The following is a 16,090-nucleotide window of genomic DNA, read 5'->3' as shown; positions in this document are numbered from 1 at the left end:
CCCTTTTCTAAATGACCCTGTTACAGCCACCCAAATGCAAAAGTTCAACTTTATTTCGATAATTATTGATCTAGAGAGTCCAGAGAATTGTCCTAGACTGGTTTGGTTCCGATCGGGTGAAAAACCAGGGACTAGTTCGTAAAAGTAGGTTTTGGACAAAATTCGACATAGCAGAAAATGTTTCCTGCCTAAAGTGAAATTGGAGATACACGAGCCAGGGATCACAGTGGTGTAAGACACTTGAGTCTAGGACAAACGGTCTAGAGTTATGGGCGATTTTGTACTTTTGGTTGCTGTAGCGCCACCTATGGGCCAATCGGGGTCATACTCTGATTGAGGCCTACCATCTGACCAGGTTTCAAGTCTCTAGGCCTTACGGTTTGGCCTGCACGATCAGTTTTACAAATCCTTACAATTACAATAGGGTTTCAGCATTTCATGCTTGAACCCCTAATAAATATAAACAACTTACAGAGCTCTACTTGTACCTCCTGACTGCTGCAGATTAATTTCAGGGTTGAAAGTTTTGCCAGAGAAACACATATATCCGAGTCTGAGCTCCAGGTAGAACGTCACAGGTTGCCATCTCATAATTACAGTTACGGCTACGGAACGCAGCATAAGCTCATTGTTTTAGTTGAGGAAGAACTGTGAAAGGCTGCAGCTGTTCGTTTGCAGTGTTCGGTGACTGTCTGTCTAACTCTGCCTAGCCTCATGAAACGTGCTGATGGCGTGTGATCTCTGCAGGGCTTAACATTAACACCCGCCAACCCGCCAAATGCAGGTAGATTTCAGCAGTGTTGTGTAAAACACAGCCACTCCTACAAGCCACTTTGGCGGGTTGAATCTCAGTTGTAGTCTTTTAAAAAGGCATCAGAAATAATAAACTAAGTGCAATCTAGTGTTGTCAAATATAATGCTTTTTCGATAGATATCGATGCTGAAATATCTGAAACTCTTCCGCAGAATAGATTAACAATACCAGCTGCACGTTCTCTCTCTCTCATCTCTTTTCGACAGCGAGTAACACACAAACCCGCTTTGCAATTTGCTGTGGATGAATAGTGTTGGTCTTACAGGGCTTGAATTTTGGCGAGGGATTATTGCGCATCATTTTATTCATTCCCGTAGATTTTGTGCTCGCATCCAAAGTGCTAAAGTGCTAATATACGACATAAAAGGTAATGTCAAGCCCTGGATGTCTGTGCAAGCAGGTGCAGAGGTATGGAAATACATATGTTGACAGGCAGGTATGACATCGTATTCGGACCGAATGCAATGATTGGCTGAACATTTTTTAGGCCTGAGACTTCCACAAAAGATATATGTTCATGTTTTAATATTTAGACTACTTCTATTATTGATTGCTATCAGGGTGTAAAGAGAGTTTCAATCAGTATAACAAAAATGTTTACAAAAAAATAGTCTATCCTTCTTTTAATACATCATTTCTTATTCATTCGAATTGTGTGTGAAATATAACACACACACATGCTATTGACTTCATGATATTCACCCTAGAAGAGTTGCAAAGATACTGAAATCACTATGTTACTTTACATGGCTGCAAACAGTGCACACACACACACACACACACACACACACACACACACACACACACACACACACACACACACACACACACACACACACACAAATGCATGATCAGTGGCTGATCTGCTGTGTCTGTATGCAGGTGTGGGATCTTTAGGGGTCTCTGCTGCACAGGCCAAAGCTGCTAAATATGGTAAGAAACATTTATTAAATTATTTTAAACGCCACATGACCTAAGCTCTATCCACAGAACAAAGATATTAAGATTTGCTTCAGATTTGTGTGCATATTTGTGTAATATGAATGTAATATGAAACGTTCACCCACTGCAAATTTCTGAAGGTGCTGGAGCTGGTTTAGGTGGGGCTGGAGCTTTCCCGGGTGGTGCTGGTGGACTTTACCCAGGGGCAGGAGGTGAAGATGCATTTTCTTTTGTAATCCCATGAAACTGCAATCAACATTTTCATATTAAAGGAATAGTCCGTTCAGAAATGGAAGTCAAAGCACGGCAAATGCATGATCAATGGCTGATCTGCTGTGTCTGTATGCAGGTGTGGGATCTTTAGGGGTCTCTGCAGCACAGGCCAAAGCTGCTAAATATGGTAATAATCATTATTAAATTATTTTAATAGCCACATGACCTAAAGATATTAAGATTATGTGCAAATTTGTGTAATATGAATGTAGTATGAAAAGTTCACTCTGCAAATTTCTTAAGGTGCTGGAGCTGGTTTAGGTGGGACTGGAGCTTTCCCGGGTGGTGCAGGTGGACTTTACCCAGGGGCAGGAGGTGAAGATGCCTTTTCTTTTGTAATCCCCCAAAACAGCAAACAACATTTTCATATTAAAGGAATTAGTAATTTACTCAAGCAGCTACTTCAGTGTTTACATATTTCCTCAGGTATTGGAGCTGGTTTAGGGGGAGTTGGAGGTCTGCCAGGTGGTGCTGGTGGTCTTTCCCCGGGGGCAGGAGGTGAGAAATCATTTAGCTAAAGAATGATTTAAGAGCTGCAATCAGCCATTGTCATTTTAAAGAAATAGAACACCCCAAAATGGAAATCATTTACTCACTCGTGAGTAAAGTTGTGGAACAGAAAAAAGAAGCCCCAGAATAGAGCGTACAAGCAGCTGCATTTAGCATCGGGGGCTAAGTAGATCGTAAAGCCTTTGCCACTAATGGTCTCTACGATCTACTTAGCTCACAACGCTTTTTAGAAACGCAGCCCTGGGCAGTGGATCAGTAGTTTCCAGCATGCTTTGAAAGGGACTGCATTAGATGAGTACATTTAGGGATTAAGTGTTATTTTATGTGTTTTTCAGTAAAGGGAAAGAGGTTGGTAGTTTGTGTTAATGTTTAATGTTCAGTTGGACATTTAGAGGAGTTTCTGTTATTGAATTCTGTGGTTACCAATGTGGTGAAGAGTAGTGCTGTCAATTGCGATTTTCACTTTGATGCAATAATGTTTAATAACCCCAAATCACAATTTTTCATTTAAGCAAAATCCAGGTGCGCATGTGTTCATCCTGAGCTTTAATGGAAATTGTATGTTGGGTCAATATAATTCAATTAAGATAAAACACGCATTCCCTTGTTTTATGTTACATCAAACTGATTGAAGTAGATTACAAAAACAAAATTAGAATTTGTTGGCAGAATCAGGTAGAAATACCTACAGTACTTAAAGCAACAACTGCACATGTTCATTTTTTACAGTGTAGTTTCAAATGATAAATCCCACTTTAACATGTTTACATGTATTTATTTGTGCAGAGTGGGCACTTATATCAGAATAAACAGTTGCTTTATTTCGATAGTCCACTTGAGACACGACTAACTATAAGTAACTTTGCAACTACATGTAATAGGGTATTAGTAGACTGTAGTAGACTGTTAGGTTAGGTGTTAGGCTTCAGGTTAGTAAGTTGACATGTAGCTGCAAAATTACTAATAGTCAGTAGATTAGTCTGTTGGGGGAGCATCGGAATATAGTGTTGGCAGATATAAAGCAGACAGTCTACTACTCTAATGACTGTAGTTACAAAAGTTACTTATAGTTAATAGAATGTCTAAAGTGGACCATTAAAATGAAGTGTTACCAAATAAACTGTTCCCTCTGAGCAGGCACAGGTGTTCTCACACCAGCTCAAGCTAAAGCAGCTAAATATGGTGAGTACACTGATTCATTATCCTGCTATATTATGAGGCCCATAAGTGGTTATTTAGCAAGTCAGGCTTCCCTACCACATTATCAACTGATAAACCGATAACATGTTTTTTGGCTTGAGAATGTGTTTTGTGGTTTGACTAGGTGCTGGTCCTGGTGTTACTGGTATTGGTGGTGCAACAGGCACAGGCAGACTCTTTCCTGGGGTAGGAGGTGAGATACATATGTGTGCCTTAGCCTTAAATGACAGACGGTTTAGTAGAATAATACAATATTGAAACTTTTTCTTGTTTGTTTTCCCATGTGTCAAGGTACTGGTGCACTCTCCCCTGCTCAGGCAAAAGCTGCTAAATATGGTAAGCATGTATCCATATTTAAGCTCCAATTTTTTCTTCAAAACGATGTGAAAATCATCCTGCCCACTCATTCACATGAAACAATATATTGATTTAAAATTTGTAAGACATGTTTTGTGTAAGAAAGCTGTATGTGAAGAGGGCATGAATGATCATGAATATTGATGTGTTTCACACCTGAGAAGGACAAAGACCCTCTCATAATGGCCCTATCAGGTGGGAATGTGAGGGAACTTGAACAAACAATGTAGAGAGTTTAACAGAATGGCTTTTTGATTGTTTGGATTTATTTACAACTCAACATAATCCAAAGATACATAATGATGGACAAAAAGGCACATTATTGAACACACTGATCTAAAGACAGAGAGAAGTGAACAGTCACACACCTTTGTACCATTCCTGAAACAGTTCGTGTTCAACATACCTGTCATTTCCAGGGTGTTTGATTTTTCATTTTACCATGTTCATGTACAGAGACTTGTGTGAGTGTTTCAGTCAGCAGGACTCATCAGTGGGACATCTGGTCCCTGTTAAAACAACAACAAAACAACTGTGAACATGCAGATATCGGGAGAAGGGCTGCACGATTTGGGGGAATAAAATCCTGGGGAAAAAAATGTTCTGGTTTAAAATTCCTTGTGGAATTATACTTGTAGGGCTGCATAGGGTAATAACAATAATAATAATTTTACTTTACAGAAATGCAGGTGACCTATAATGATAAATCATTAAAAAGGAACACTTCAGTACACTACACTAGAGAAACATATATGGATTATCATATGGTACTTCAAATGTTTAATTCGTTACGACGTATTGAAATGAGTAAAAACATGTAACCTAATGTTTGGCACGTTTTGCTTTTCAAATGTACAGCGCGAGTGGCCCAAACTCAAAGCCCGTACAGAGAACATTTACTGAAGTGATCGAGCCAATCCTCATATGAAACATTATTGTTACCACGTTATAAACATCTACGTTTGAGCAGATATCCACGAACACTAAAAAAATCGTTCTTATCTTCAAATCACGCTCTTCTTCTTCTGAGGTAAATCCAAGGTAAACTCACAGCGTGTCTTCCAAACTCAATGAAAAGCAAAGGAATGATTTAATTCTTTGTTTTGAGGTATTGAGGGTGTTTACAGGTGCTCATTCTTTCACGTGAACGATTTGCATGTGAATCGCTTGTGTGCGCGTGGGTGTGGTCACATTAGAGGTAATGAGCAGACGCTTGAGAAACTGTACCTCTCCTTGCTTTCATACAGATTACTTAGACAGAGAATATTTGTTTTTGATATGATTCACATCTTTTAAAATAGACACTTCAAGCTTTCTAAAGAGCCTTTCTGTGTGGCAAGTTTCAGAATGAACTTCACACTGAGAGAGGTGGCAAAACGCACATCATGTTTATTTTCTTTATTAGGTTAGACAAAGGTTTCTTTATGAGTGTACACAAATAAAAGAAGACATTTAACAGTTTTGAATGATGTATAACACTTGTCTGCATGACAATACAGTTATCTGAGTCTCTTTCGCACTGATAAGAAAAAAAGCGAGGTGATTGCGCCGACGCGACCACCGACCCCAGGCTTTTTTTCTGATATACCAGGGTTTTTTGATTCTTACCCAAATCAAACACACCCAAACAAGCCACTCAATGTATTTATGGTTACCAGGAAAGTACAAGCAAAAGTTCAGGGTTAGAACTAAACTCTGCAGGACAGCAGCCCTCCTGGAGGAGGATTGAAATATAGCATTGGCAATGTCAAACTGAGTAATCATGGTTCTGCCTTGCTCCAGGTGCAGGAGCAGTTCCTGGTGGTGCTGGGATTGTGCCAGGAGCCGGAGGGGTCTACCCTGCAACAGGAGGTAAATGTCTGTCTGTACAATATATCCAGAAGATCATAAAATAAGTGAAGTACAGGGCCTTAAGGATGTAGTTGTCATCAGTAACAGTCCTTTCCCAAATGACATTCTCAATCTTTGCAGTCTGCCTCCAAGTTCACATTTTTATCGGTCCTAGAACAACTTTCCTGTCAAATAAACATTGTCCTAATCCTAATCCTATTCCTAACCTCACCAGAAAAAAGGTGTCCTACATGGCAAAATCATGTTCTCCTTTCAGTGACATACTGCCTCATTAATGTTGCTGTTGGTAGTAGTGCGCTGCAGAACCCAATGTAGGTTCAGCTAATCATGCTGAACCTTCATTCAGTTCATCTTTCAGCTAAAGATGCTTTGACGGCACAAAGCAGGGATCTAGGTAGCACACTTTTGAATGACAGAATGACAAATGGGAATATATCTACTGAATATACTAGTCCATTTAATTTGGGACATGGCCAATTTTGTCCATAATGTCCATATCTATAACATTTTTCACATATCTTCCATTACAATGATTATAGAGTCTCAATACATTTATTTCTGCTTTCTTTACAAGGTCTGACACCCGCTCAAGCCAAAGCAGCTAAATACGGTAAGACAGATTTGAATGATTCAGTCTTAGACCAGATATCCACAGCATCTTATAATGTATTCTTCTCTGATCTCCTAGGTTTGGGTGGGGCAGGTGGAGCTGGTGCTGTGCCTGGTTTTGGAGGACTGTACCCTGGAGTAGGAGGTGAGGGGGAATAAACAATCAAAACTAATTAGCTTTTTGAAGCACTCAAAAAAGTTTGATCAAGCCACTCAAAAGTTACTGGATGGATTTTAGAGTCTCAGGGGCATTTTTTAAAGTGGTTCACTGCTTATTTTATTAAAATATTTTACAAACATTAAGACATTTAAAAAAAAGATGATCTCAAACAACTTGTCTTTTTTCGTAGGTGCAGGTTTTGCAGGGGGAGCTGGAGCAATTCCTGGAACAGCACCAGGGGCTGGAGGTGAGTTTTACATCACGCTAATATTGCATCTGATGAAACATAAAATTCATGTCATGAGGTAAAAATGTTGCTAATAATAAAGTTTTAATATAAAAAAAATAAGGTAAACTATATTAATAATTGTAGAAATGACTTTACCAATTCCTTTTCTTTTAATGTATCCAAGTGGAGTGAAGCCTCCTAAATATAGTAAGAGAAGTATTACAAACAACTATAGTTCCCTTTCAGTCGGTCACATTCGACGTTACGTTGATGTCATCGACATATTGGGATCCCGCCAGGGAGCCTATCATCTGCGAGTGTTAACAGAACGAGCCAATGGACATTGGCGTGCGAGATTTGCATCTCACGCTCCACCCCGCAGCGTGTGTAAAAATAGGAAGAGGATGTACGTACCATTTGCTTTTCGCTTCAGAGCCGAACAGTTCTGTATGTCTCTGAAGAGTGTTGGTTTGCAACGAGGGAGTATGTTGAACTCTTCTGGAAGAAGCCTCTCATCTGGTGTTGATGTGACAGTGCGAGACAGTGGTGGTTGCGAGCCTCTAGCGCTCTCAACTGCTGTTTTAACAGCATTTTCTTTTCTTTGATTGTTGGTTGGTTAGAGGGCGTTCATAGTGAGTGCTTTACTGTGTGGGCTACACCACCCCCTGCCAGTGTTTGCCGCGGCCATTTCTCCTGTGTGCTTCGGTACCTTAGAGAGCTATTTCCTAAAAGAGTAACACGGTTGTGACTGCGTCTTTTTCAAGATGTGATATCACCTGTGTGTTTCTGGGTGCGGTCGTTCCCTGGTGCAGACTGACGGTCTCAAAAACTGCATCACGTGTCTGGGCATTCAGCACGCTGAAGCAGCGTTTGTGGATGACTCATGTTCCCATTACGGGAATATGACCATTGCGGTGTTACGGTCGAGACTCCTATACATCAAACAAGGTGGGGTCCCCTTACCTATGCCTCGATATAGTGCTTCTTTTGGCCAACCCCAAAAGAGGGCTACTTCGACAAATAGCCAGGGTGACTTGAGGATCACAGTGAGGGCTTCTCCGCCCAGTACCCAATCCCTGTGGGCCCTTCACTTCTCTCAAACACCGCAAGCCTTGAAGCTTCCGGCTGGCGCGCTGGCCCCTCTCATTACGGGTCAGTCATTTAATTCGGGGCTCCCTCTGCCGACCAGATGTCAATCGTAGTATTGGAGGGTGAGCTTGAGTCTGGAGATGAGGACTTGGCTGCATTTCCTCCTTCTGAGAAAGTTGCGTTGCCCGAGCCTGATCCAGAGTTGATGGTTATTCTTGCCTGGGCCGCCAAAAGGGTTGGGCTCGAGTGGAATCCTCCACCATGTCCCGAACCTTAGAGGTTGGACGATTGGTATCTCTAGTCCAGTTAATTTGGGAGATGGCCAATTATGTCCATAATGTTCATATGTATAACATTTTTCACATATCTTCCATTACAATGATCATAGAGTCTCAATACATTTATTTCTGCTTTCTTTACAAGGTCTGACACCCGCTCAAGCCAAAGCAGCTAAATACGGTAAGACAGATTTGAATGATTCAGTCTTAGACCAGATATCCACAGCATCTTATAATGTATTCTTCTCTGATCTCCTAGGTTTGGGTGGGGCAGGTGGAGCTGGTGCTGTGCCTGGTTTTGGGGGACTGTACCCTGGAGCAGGAGGTGAGGGGGAACAAACAATCAAAACTAACTAGCTTTTTGAGGCACTTGGCAAACTAAATATCCATGAGCACAACTGTATATTCTTCCTTCTCGTCAGATCTCAGATGGCAGTTATTGGCTTCAATATTAGCTGCTGAGTTTTTCTCCTTTTATCGGTTCAATTAAAATGTGTGCCACAGTTAGTTTGGCCACTATCTTGGATTATGATTAAAAAAAAATAATTAAATAAAAACTGCTCCTGCAAAAAACAAAGACAGACTAGCTGCCCAAGATCAAGCCACTCAAAAGTTACTGGATGGATTTTAGAGTCTCAGGGGCATTTTTTTTTAAAGTGGTTCACTGCTTATTTCGTTAAAATATTTTGCAAATATTAAGACATTTTAAAAAAGATGATCTCAAACAACTTGTGTCTTTTTTCATAGGTGCAGGTCGTGTACCAGTTGGTGGAGTAGCGGGGGGAGCTGGAGTATTTCCTGGAACAGGACCAGGGGCTGGAGGTGAGTTTTACATCACGCTAATATTGCATCTAATGAAACCTAAAATTGATGTTGTGAGGTAAAAATGCTGCAAATAATAAAGTGTTAATCTAATAATAAATAAAAAAATATGAAGGTAAACTATGTTAATAATTGTAGAAATTACTTTACCAATTCCTTTTATTTTAGTGTATCCAGGTGGAGTGAAGCCTCCTAAATATGGTAAGAAAAGTATTAATTACAATTTATAGGTGCATGACTTAATTCAGAGATTGTATGTACAGTACAGGCTTTAGTTGACTGGGGAGCAAGGATAACAGCAAGAACTTGGCGCAATGGGCTGCTAGTGATCTTTGATCTTGCTAGTACCTAGATTTTGCCAGTGTTCTATGAAGAACCTTTAAGTGTCATGTAAATTCCCTGGTACACTAAGATAGTAATCATTAAGTACCATGGTATGTTTTACTGTACATCAGAGTATCATGGTTTGCCATGATGTATTTCAGAGAGTATGATAAACAGAGTTAGCCTAGAAATCTAGACGCACCCTAGTGGCAGCAAAATTTATTTTGCAGCCAGGGTAGTCTAGCAACTCTCCGTTGACTTTCGAGCTGGAAAAACCTAAATTAGGTCAGGCCAATCACATTGTGTATAGAGTAGGCGGGGCGGGCTTAACATAATGACGACAGAGTTGCGACGGTTAAGTCATTCTTAAAAAAGGAAGATGTGTTTGTAGTTTTGCCGGCCAGATTCAAAAGTTGAATCTATCAACTAACGTTAGCTCCGCTGTTGGGAAAATGCTCTGGTTGGTTGAAGCGCTGTCCTATTGCGTGCAGAGGGAATTTGAAAGACAGCCGTTTATCCCGCCCCTCGGATTGAGCCGTGTCTATGGTGAGTTCCCAGACCTAACATCTTGATGTAGGTCTGGCTTGCCAGGCTAAAACAGAGTATAATTTAAAGAAAATAAAGTCCAAAAATGAATCTGTTTACATCACAACACTTTGGATAGTTGGTGCTAAACAGTAAAAAGTGCTATGCTGAATTAGCACTTTCACAGCCTTTTTACCAGACATTATGTATAATAAAATAATAAAAATAATTTTATATAATAAAAACTTCAGAAATAAAATTACACTGATTGGCTGCCCATGACTTGTCTGTAGGAGGAGCAGGAGGGGCTGGTGTTTTCCCAGGCTATGGTTCTGTTGCTGGGATCGGAGGAATTCCTGGAGCTGTGCCTGGGGCTGGAGGTGCAATATATGTTGATTTGTCTCAATTTCTCACAACTGTTTTTTGTTATTTAAGCTCGATGTAGCTTATTTTTGGTTAATATTTCGTAACAGTGATCAATGTTTTCAGGGCTAGGAGCTGGCGTCAAACCTCCTAAATATGGTATGGGTTTGACTCTTTTCTTAGACACTGTCTAGAGTGCACTGGCAATGCTCTGTAAGATAAATAGTTTGCACTTTTTATTGTGCCATATATTTATGCTGGAATGTTGTTTGTAATAGACAATTATTGTGGTGATATTATAATATGAACTATTTAAATTACTACCCTGTACATACATACAGTACTGTCAGTAGAGGACTGCTTGGTCAAAGATTATGCTGTTGTGGCCTTAGGAGTACCTGGAGGAACAGGTTTCGGAGTCCCCGGAGGAGTACCAGGAGGAGTCCCTGGAGGAGTCCCCGGAGGAGTACCAGGAGGAGTCCCCGGAGGAGTACCAGGAGGAGTACCAGGAGGTGTACCAGGAGGAGTACCAATAACTGGAGCTGGAGGTATCACTGCTTTATTCTGGAAAGCATGATGGAAAAACTGAATTAGCTGACATGTTAGACATAATCATTTTTTGAGATTTTGGATGAAAGTGCATGGGCATCAGTATTGAATCTGTATTAAATTGAATTGTAATGCTCATCTGTTTATATTTGTGTGTTTAAGGATACCCTGCTGGTGCCAAAGCTCTTAAATATGGTATTTATATTAGCTGAGTACTGTATTTATATATAAACCAGAGATTAGGAACATTGAATTGTCTGCTCTAAATCAAAATTCTTCATCTAGGTTTGGGTGGTGGTGGTGGTTTACCAGGAGGGACTGGATTTGTGCCAGGGCTCCAGAGACCAGGTAATATTAGGCCATATTAATATAACAGCTGTTTACATTGTGAGTAAACAAAGATATTAAAATAAATGACATTACTGAGTTTGAATTGAGGTGAACAACAAAGTTTTAATTTAGAGAGATTATATGATTTCTTCAGTAATTTGACTTGTTCTGGTTTACATTGTATTCAAGCTTGCCTAGCCATATACATTTTTTTTTCTTCTTTAATATCTGAAGAGTCTGTTGCAACATCAAATAAATAGCTTGTTAAATTACTTTAGGCTTTGAAAGCATAAATCCTTTTTTTTTATTTTTATTTTTTTGTACTGTAACCATGTTCCTTGAAACAGATTGGATTTGGATGTTTGAAGATTTAGCTCATGTTCCATTAATTGGAAACATGACTGAGCATGTTTGTCTCATTAATACTACATGGCTTCCCTCAAATTAAGCTCGCTGCTGTGAAAGTATTTGGCACCAATATGTTGTATGGGTTATGGGACTGGAGCTGGGGCCAGACCCTTAAGTAAGGTAAGAACAGCCCCTGGATATTATACTCAGGTTTAGCAAATTGTGAACTTTTTTGTGGCAGTGTCTCCTGCCAAGGACGCTTGAGGTGATAGGCTGGAGTGACTTACTGGGGGGGGGGGGGGGATGAAGTCGCTGCCGTCCACCTGGCAAGTCACTCCATCCCATCGAGTGTCCATGGAGGCAGACTCGGATGGAACCCGTGAATGTTCAACATAACTTTAATCACAAATAAATATAAACAAAACGAAAGTGAAGTGGCAGTCCCACACAGATGGCTGCCACATAAACTAAAACAAAACAACAGTCCAGGCTGTCCAGCCTGGACTGTTGGGTCCTCTCTCACCTTCCACTGTCGTCCCTCCTCCTTTTATCCTTCCGGAGCTCATTCGTGTGACTCGAGACCGGTCACCACCACTGGCATCACTCCGCTTCCATGGCTCTCGGCCCCACCCTGTTTGTCACACTGTTAAAAGCTCATACCTCCAAACAATACAGGTGCACAAAGCAGGACTATTTGTTTAGTTCTGTGGCACGTTTGTGACTTGTAATGAGAAAATAGAATATGAATTACATTAAGTGAAAATAAAGTAAACTAAAGCTGTGTTGGCAAATTCCAGTTCCGCTGTAGACGACAGAGATGGTCTATTCGCTACTAATAGTAAACTGCTAACTGCTGACTATTTTTCTGAACAACTAGTTACAAGTGAAAATGTGTTGATAGCAAGACCCAAAGAGCTGTTACTGAGCCTTGAAATTTGGAAATGTTCTATTATTTATAATGGTTTATCAAATTTTGGTTTGCTAAGATTTTTGCAACACTTCAGTTTTTAGTTTGCCAGTTACAGACTGTTACAACCACGACAGCATGACCTTCCTTCAGTCTAATGGCATTTGTGCTGTCATTAGGTTTGGGCGGAGCTGGAGGAGTCCTAGGTGGAGTTGGAACAGGAACTGGATATCCCATTGGAGGTGAAATTATTACATTTTCAAATATTCAGCCAATAAAGTACACTACATCTTTCATCCCTGTGAGACAACAACATGATGTGCCGCAATACATGTCTAGTTCTAAACTAGTAGCTAAGCATCATAGCCTTAAACTTGATGTAAGCAGAGACTGACACCTTCTGGAGTGAGACAAAAGAGGTGTAACATGCAGTCTGACTCTTGGGTTCATTGAAAACCAAACGTGACTATCTGCAATCTGTATTGTTTACAATGGATTTATTGAGCAAGCAGTAAGGCCACTTAAAAGAGCATTCTTCAGTCTAGAGATGACAAGAGTTTGGACAAGGAGTTCAGACAGAAAGGGTCTGATCTTATTATATTGTTAATGAGCCTAGATCAATGATGATGCTGTGTTGAATTAGACAAGTCAGAATGACAAGGAGCTCAGTCTTCACTAGGCTGAGTTGGAGGTGGTTTTGTTGCATCCAGGCTTAGGCAAGTTAAGATGCAGCCATTGTGTGATCATCATACTAGGATGAGAAACAGAACTGCATGTCATCAGCATAACAGTGGAAGGGAAATCCATATGCCTGGATGATAGGTGTCAGTGCTGGTGTGTATATGAAGAAGTAGAGAGGGACAAGCATCGAACCCTGAGGTACCCTGTAGTTAACTGATGTGATTTAGACAGGTCCAGCAGAATGAAGTGGATGATTTCCCACCAACCAAAGGATAATAAATAGCTATACAGTCTTCCCTGAATGTCTGCCTAAAGAATTGTTGTCTAGCAGGATATTCTACTAGAGGAAAATGATTAATAATTGTTGAAGATGGGGAGAATAAGGTCAAGGGGCAGGTGGTAGGAGAGATATTTAGAAGCCTCTGTGACAGGAGAGAAAAGAGCCACAGTTGCATTTGTGTGGTATACTAGGCGAGTTGCATTTGTGTGGTATACTAGGTGGTTATGAATTTGTTATGCTGAGAATTGATTGCTAATAACTATAACCTTATCTGAGAAATACTACAAAAGTAAAGTCATTACCCATTATGCTACAAAATAGTGAAATATTTTCTCAATTGTGCAGCAATGTAAACATTGATTTAATATTTTCTCAGGATATGGAACCGGGGCAAAACCACCTAAATATGGTAAATGGTTTTAATTTTTAAAAACAAACAGGAATTTCAACACATTAGATCAGGGGTCTCCAAACTCGTTCCTGTAGGGCCACTGTCATGCAGAGTTTAGCTCCAACCCCAATTAAACACACCTGAACCAGCAAATCAGTGTCTACCTAGGCCCAGTAAGACACAGGCTGAACCCGAAATTGCCCCCCATATCCTCAAATAGGGCGTTATTTGAGGGGACAGCCAATTGTAGTGGTGTCCGAAACCACAGTGGACATTATTGAGTGCACTTATTCAATCCCACATTGCACTGCAATAACGAGTGTACAATTGATGTACGCTCAACGGCTGTCCGAATTCGCGCACTCCTTTTCATTTACTCCTTCAAGTGAACGGTATTAGGGGACTAACATAGGAAATAGTGAATGAGGATTTAGGGGGCGATTTCGGATTCAGCCTGTTTCTTACTGGGCCTAGTAAGACACTGATTTGCTGGTTCAGGTGTGTATATTTGGGGTTGGAGCTAAACTCTGCACGACAGTGGCCCTCCAGGACCGAGTTTGGAGACCCCTGCATTAGATAATCTCTAGACCAGGGGTGTTCCTGGAGGGCTAGCTTCCCGCAGAATTTGGTCCCAACCTTGCTCCAACTCACCTGCTGGTTGTTTCTAGTAATCCACCTTAATTAGCTAGTTCGGGTGTTAATCAATGTTTAATAAAGTCAGCATGAAAAGAAAATTCTCTGTTTGTTAAATGCATGCTATAGATATTATTGTGAATGGTTTGTTGGCTTATATGTTTTATTTTTTGAAAATACCCTTTTAATCAAAATGTAATAACTCAAAACCGGTCCCGAGGACCCACTGCTCTGGATATTTTGTATGTCTTCCTGATTTAACACACTTGGTTCAGATCATCAGCTCATTAGGTGAACTGTGTGTGTCAGATAAAAGATGTGACAAAATGTGCAGAGCTGTGGGTCCCCAGGACCAGGATTGAAAACCACTGTCATAACTGGATCTTCCAGTGAAAACGTTTCTCTGGTGACGTATGCAGGACTTTTGGTTCTCTTAAAACTCGCTCACGCTAATCTTCCTTCAGTTTTATGTGCCATGCCAACATCCAATCAACAATGATGTATAAAAAGCAAGTTCCCATCCTACAATTTTTTTTTTCTCTTTTGATAATATGTTACACTCAGATATACATCACAATATGGAGGAAAAGATCTGTAGCTACTTCAGTTTCATCACGATTTTAATGACAGATTTAATGTGTAGGTGTTCCGGGTGGTGTACCTGGTGGAGTACCTGGCGGTGTACCTGGTGGAGTACCTGGTGGAGTACCTGGTGGTGTACCTGGAGGTCTCCATTCATTTTTTTTTTTTTTTTCACTGACAACTGCACCATTTAATCAAGACATTTATTGCTTAAAGATTACTGCTCACTTTTGCTTAAACTCTAAAAAGTGCTTAAACTCTAAAAAGTGCTTAAACTCTAAAAAGTCTTTAAAGGTTTAAATTAAACTGAATTCTCAGAATAATTAGGCAAGCATGATATAATCAAAAATTGTGATCTAAAAGATAAGTTCTATAAATTGAATTTTTGCCATTACAGGGTACCCAGCAGGAGTTAAACCTCCAAAATACGGTGAGAGACATTAACATTTTGTACCTTTATCTTAATACATTTTAAATGTATCCTTAGTGAATTTTTTTTTTTTTTTTGCTTACTAAATGTATACACAAAAACAAATAAATACCACTTTTGAAATTTGTTTAAAATCATTTTTAAGCTCGAGTCTTTCCTCTAGCCCTTCCCTACGGACATCAAGTCAAAAAAGTTAATAGCGTAAAGATTATATAGGCAAACTCCAGAACCACAGTGATATTTAACTAAAAGTAAAAGTTGACTACAGAGAAAAAGAGATGTTAGTACAAACTAGTTGGCACTGATCAGAATGGTGACATGGTTTGCCTGCAGGAGTTGTGGGGGGTGCAGGAACGGTACCTGGTGCAGGAGCACCACTGCCTGGGACAGGATTGACACCAGGAGGTAAAGATTCAACTGACCCATGAACAGGTCACTGTCAATGTGAGATAATAATCAGCAGGTTATCAATCATTGAGACTTATTTAATTTTTTGCAGGATATCCTAGTGGAGTCAAACCTCCTAAAACTGGTACGGTAGCTTCACATACTGCTCCATCTAAACCTGTGTTCACCTGTCTTTTGTCATGCCCTTTAATAAGGAAATGGAACA

General features: G+C 40.2%; 1 protein-coding gene across 10 annotated transcripts in view; it reads left to right on the top strand.

Annotated features, from left to right (window-relative positions):
• Positions 1-16,090, top strand: part of elna (elastin a) — a 90,144-nt gene that overhangs the window by 58,762 nt on the left and 15,292 nt on the right. For 6 of the 10 annotated variants that reach the window (XM_079885636.1, XM_079885643.1, XM_079885641.1 and 3 more), the window contains 27 exons: positions 1,697-1,747; positions 1,897-1,968; positions 2,106-2,156; positions 2,273-2,344; positions 2,456-2,527; positions 3,677-3,721; positions 3,864-3,932; positions 4,031-4,075; positions 5,879-5,947; positions 6,522-6,557; positions 6,636-6,701; positions 6,907-6,963; positions 8,458-8,493; positions 8,572-8,637; positions 9,060-9,134; positions 9,303-9,335; positions 10,277-10,363; positions 10,473-10,505; positions 10,739-10,894; positions 11,058-11,090; positions 11,181-11,243; positions 12,660-12,722; positions 13,818-13,850; positions 15,109-15,192; positions 15,445-15,477; positions 15,811-15,882; positions 15,977-16,009. In XM_079885636.1, the coding sequence (XP_079741762.1) occupies positions 1,697-1,747; positions 1,897-1,968; positions 2,106-2,156; positions 2,273-2,344; positions 2,456-2,527; positions 3,677-3,721; positions 3,864-3,932; positions 4,031-4,075; positions 5,879-5,947; positions 6,522-6,557; positions 6,636-6,701; positions 6,907-6,963; positions 8,458-8,493; positions 8,572-8,637; positions 9,060-9,134; positions 9,303-9,335; positions 10,277-10,363; positions 10,473-10,505; positions 10,739-10,894; positions 11,058-11,090; positions 11,181-11,243; positions 12,660-12,722; positions 13,818-13,850; positions 15,109-15,192; positions 15,445-15,477; positions 15,811-15,882; positions 15,977-16,009 (1,605 nt within the window). The remainder of the gene's footprint in view (positions 1-1,696; positions 1,748-1,896; positions 1,969-2,105; positions 2,157-2,272; positions 2,345-2,455; positions 2,528-3,676; positions 3,722-3,863; positions 3,933-4,030; positions 4,076-5,878; positions 5,948-6,521; positions 6,558-6,635; positions 6,702-6,906; positions 6,964-8,457; positions 8,494-8,571; positions 8,638-9,059; positions 9,135-9,302; positions 9,336-10,276; positions 10,364-10,472; positions 10,506-10,738; positions 10,895-11,057; positions 11,091-11,180; positions 11,244-12,659; positions 12,723-13,817; positions 13,851-15,108; positions 15,193-15,444; positions 15,478-15,810; positions 15,883-15,976; positions 16,010-16,090) is intronic. The other 4 variants (XM_079885638.1, XM_079885640.1, XM_079885642.1 and 1 more) reach the window with 4 other exon arrangements.

Source organism: Squalius cephalus (assembly GCF_949319135.1).
Source record: "Squalius cephalus genome assembly, chromosome: 11".
In the NCBI taxonomy this organism is placed as follows: domain Eukaryota; kingdom Metazoa; phylum Chordata; class Actinopteri; order Cypriniformes; family Leuciscidae; genus Squalius; species Squalius cephalus.
This window is presented reverse-complemented; position numbering and strand designations above follow the sequence as displayed.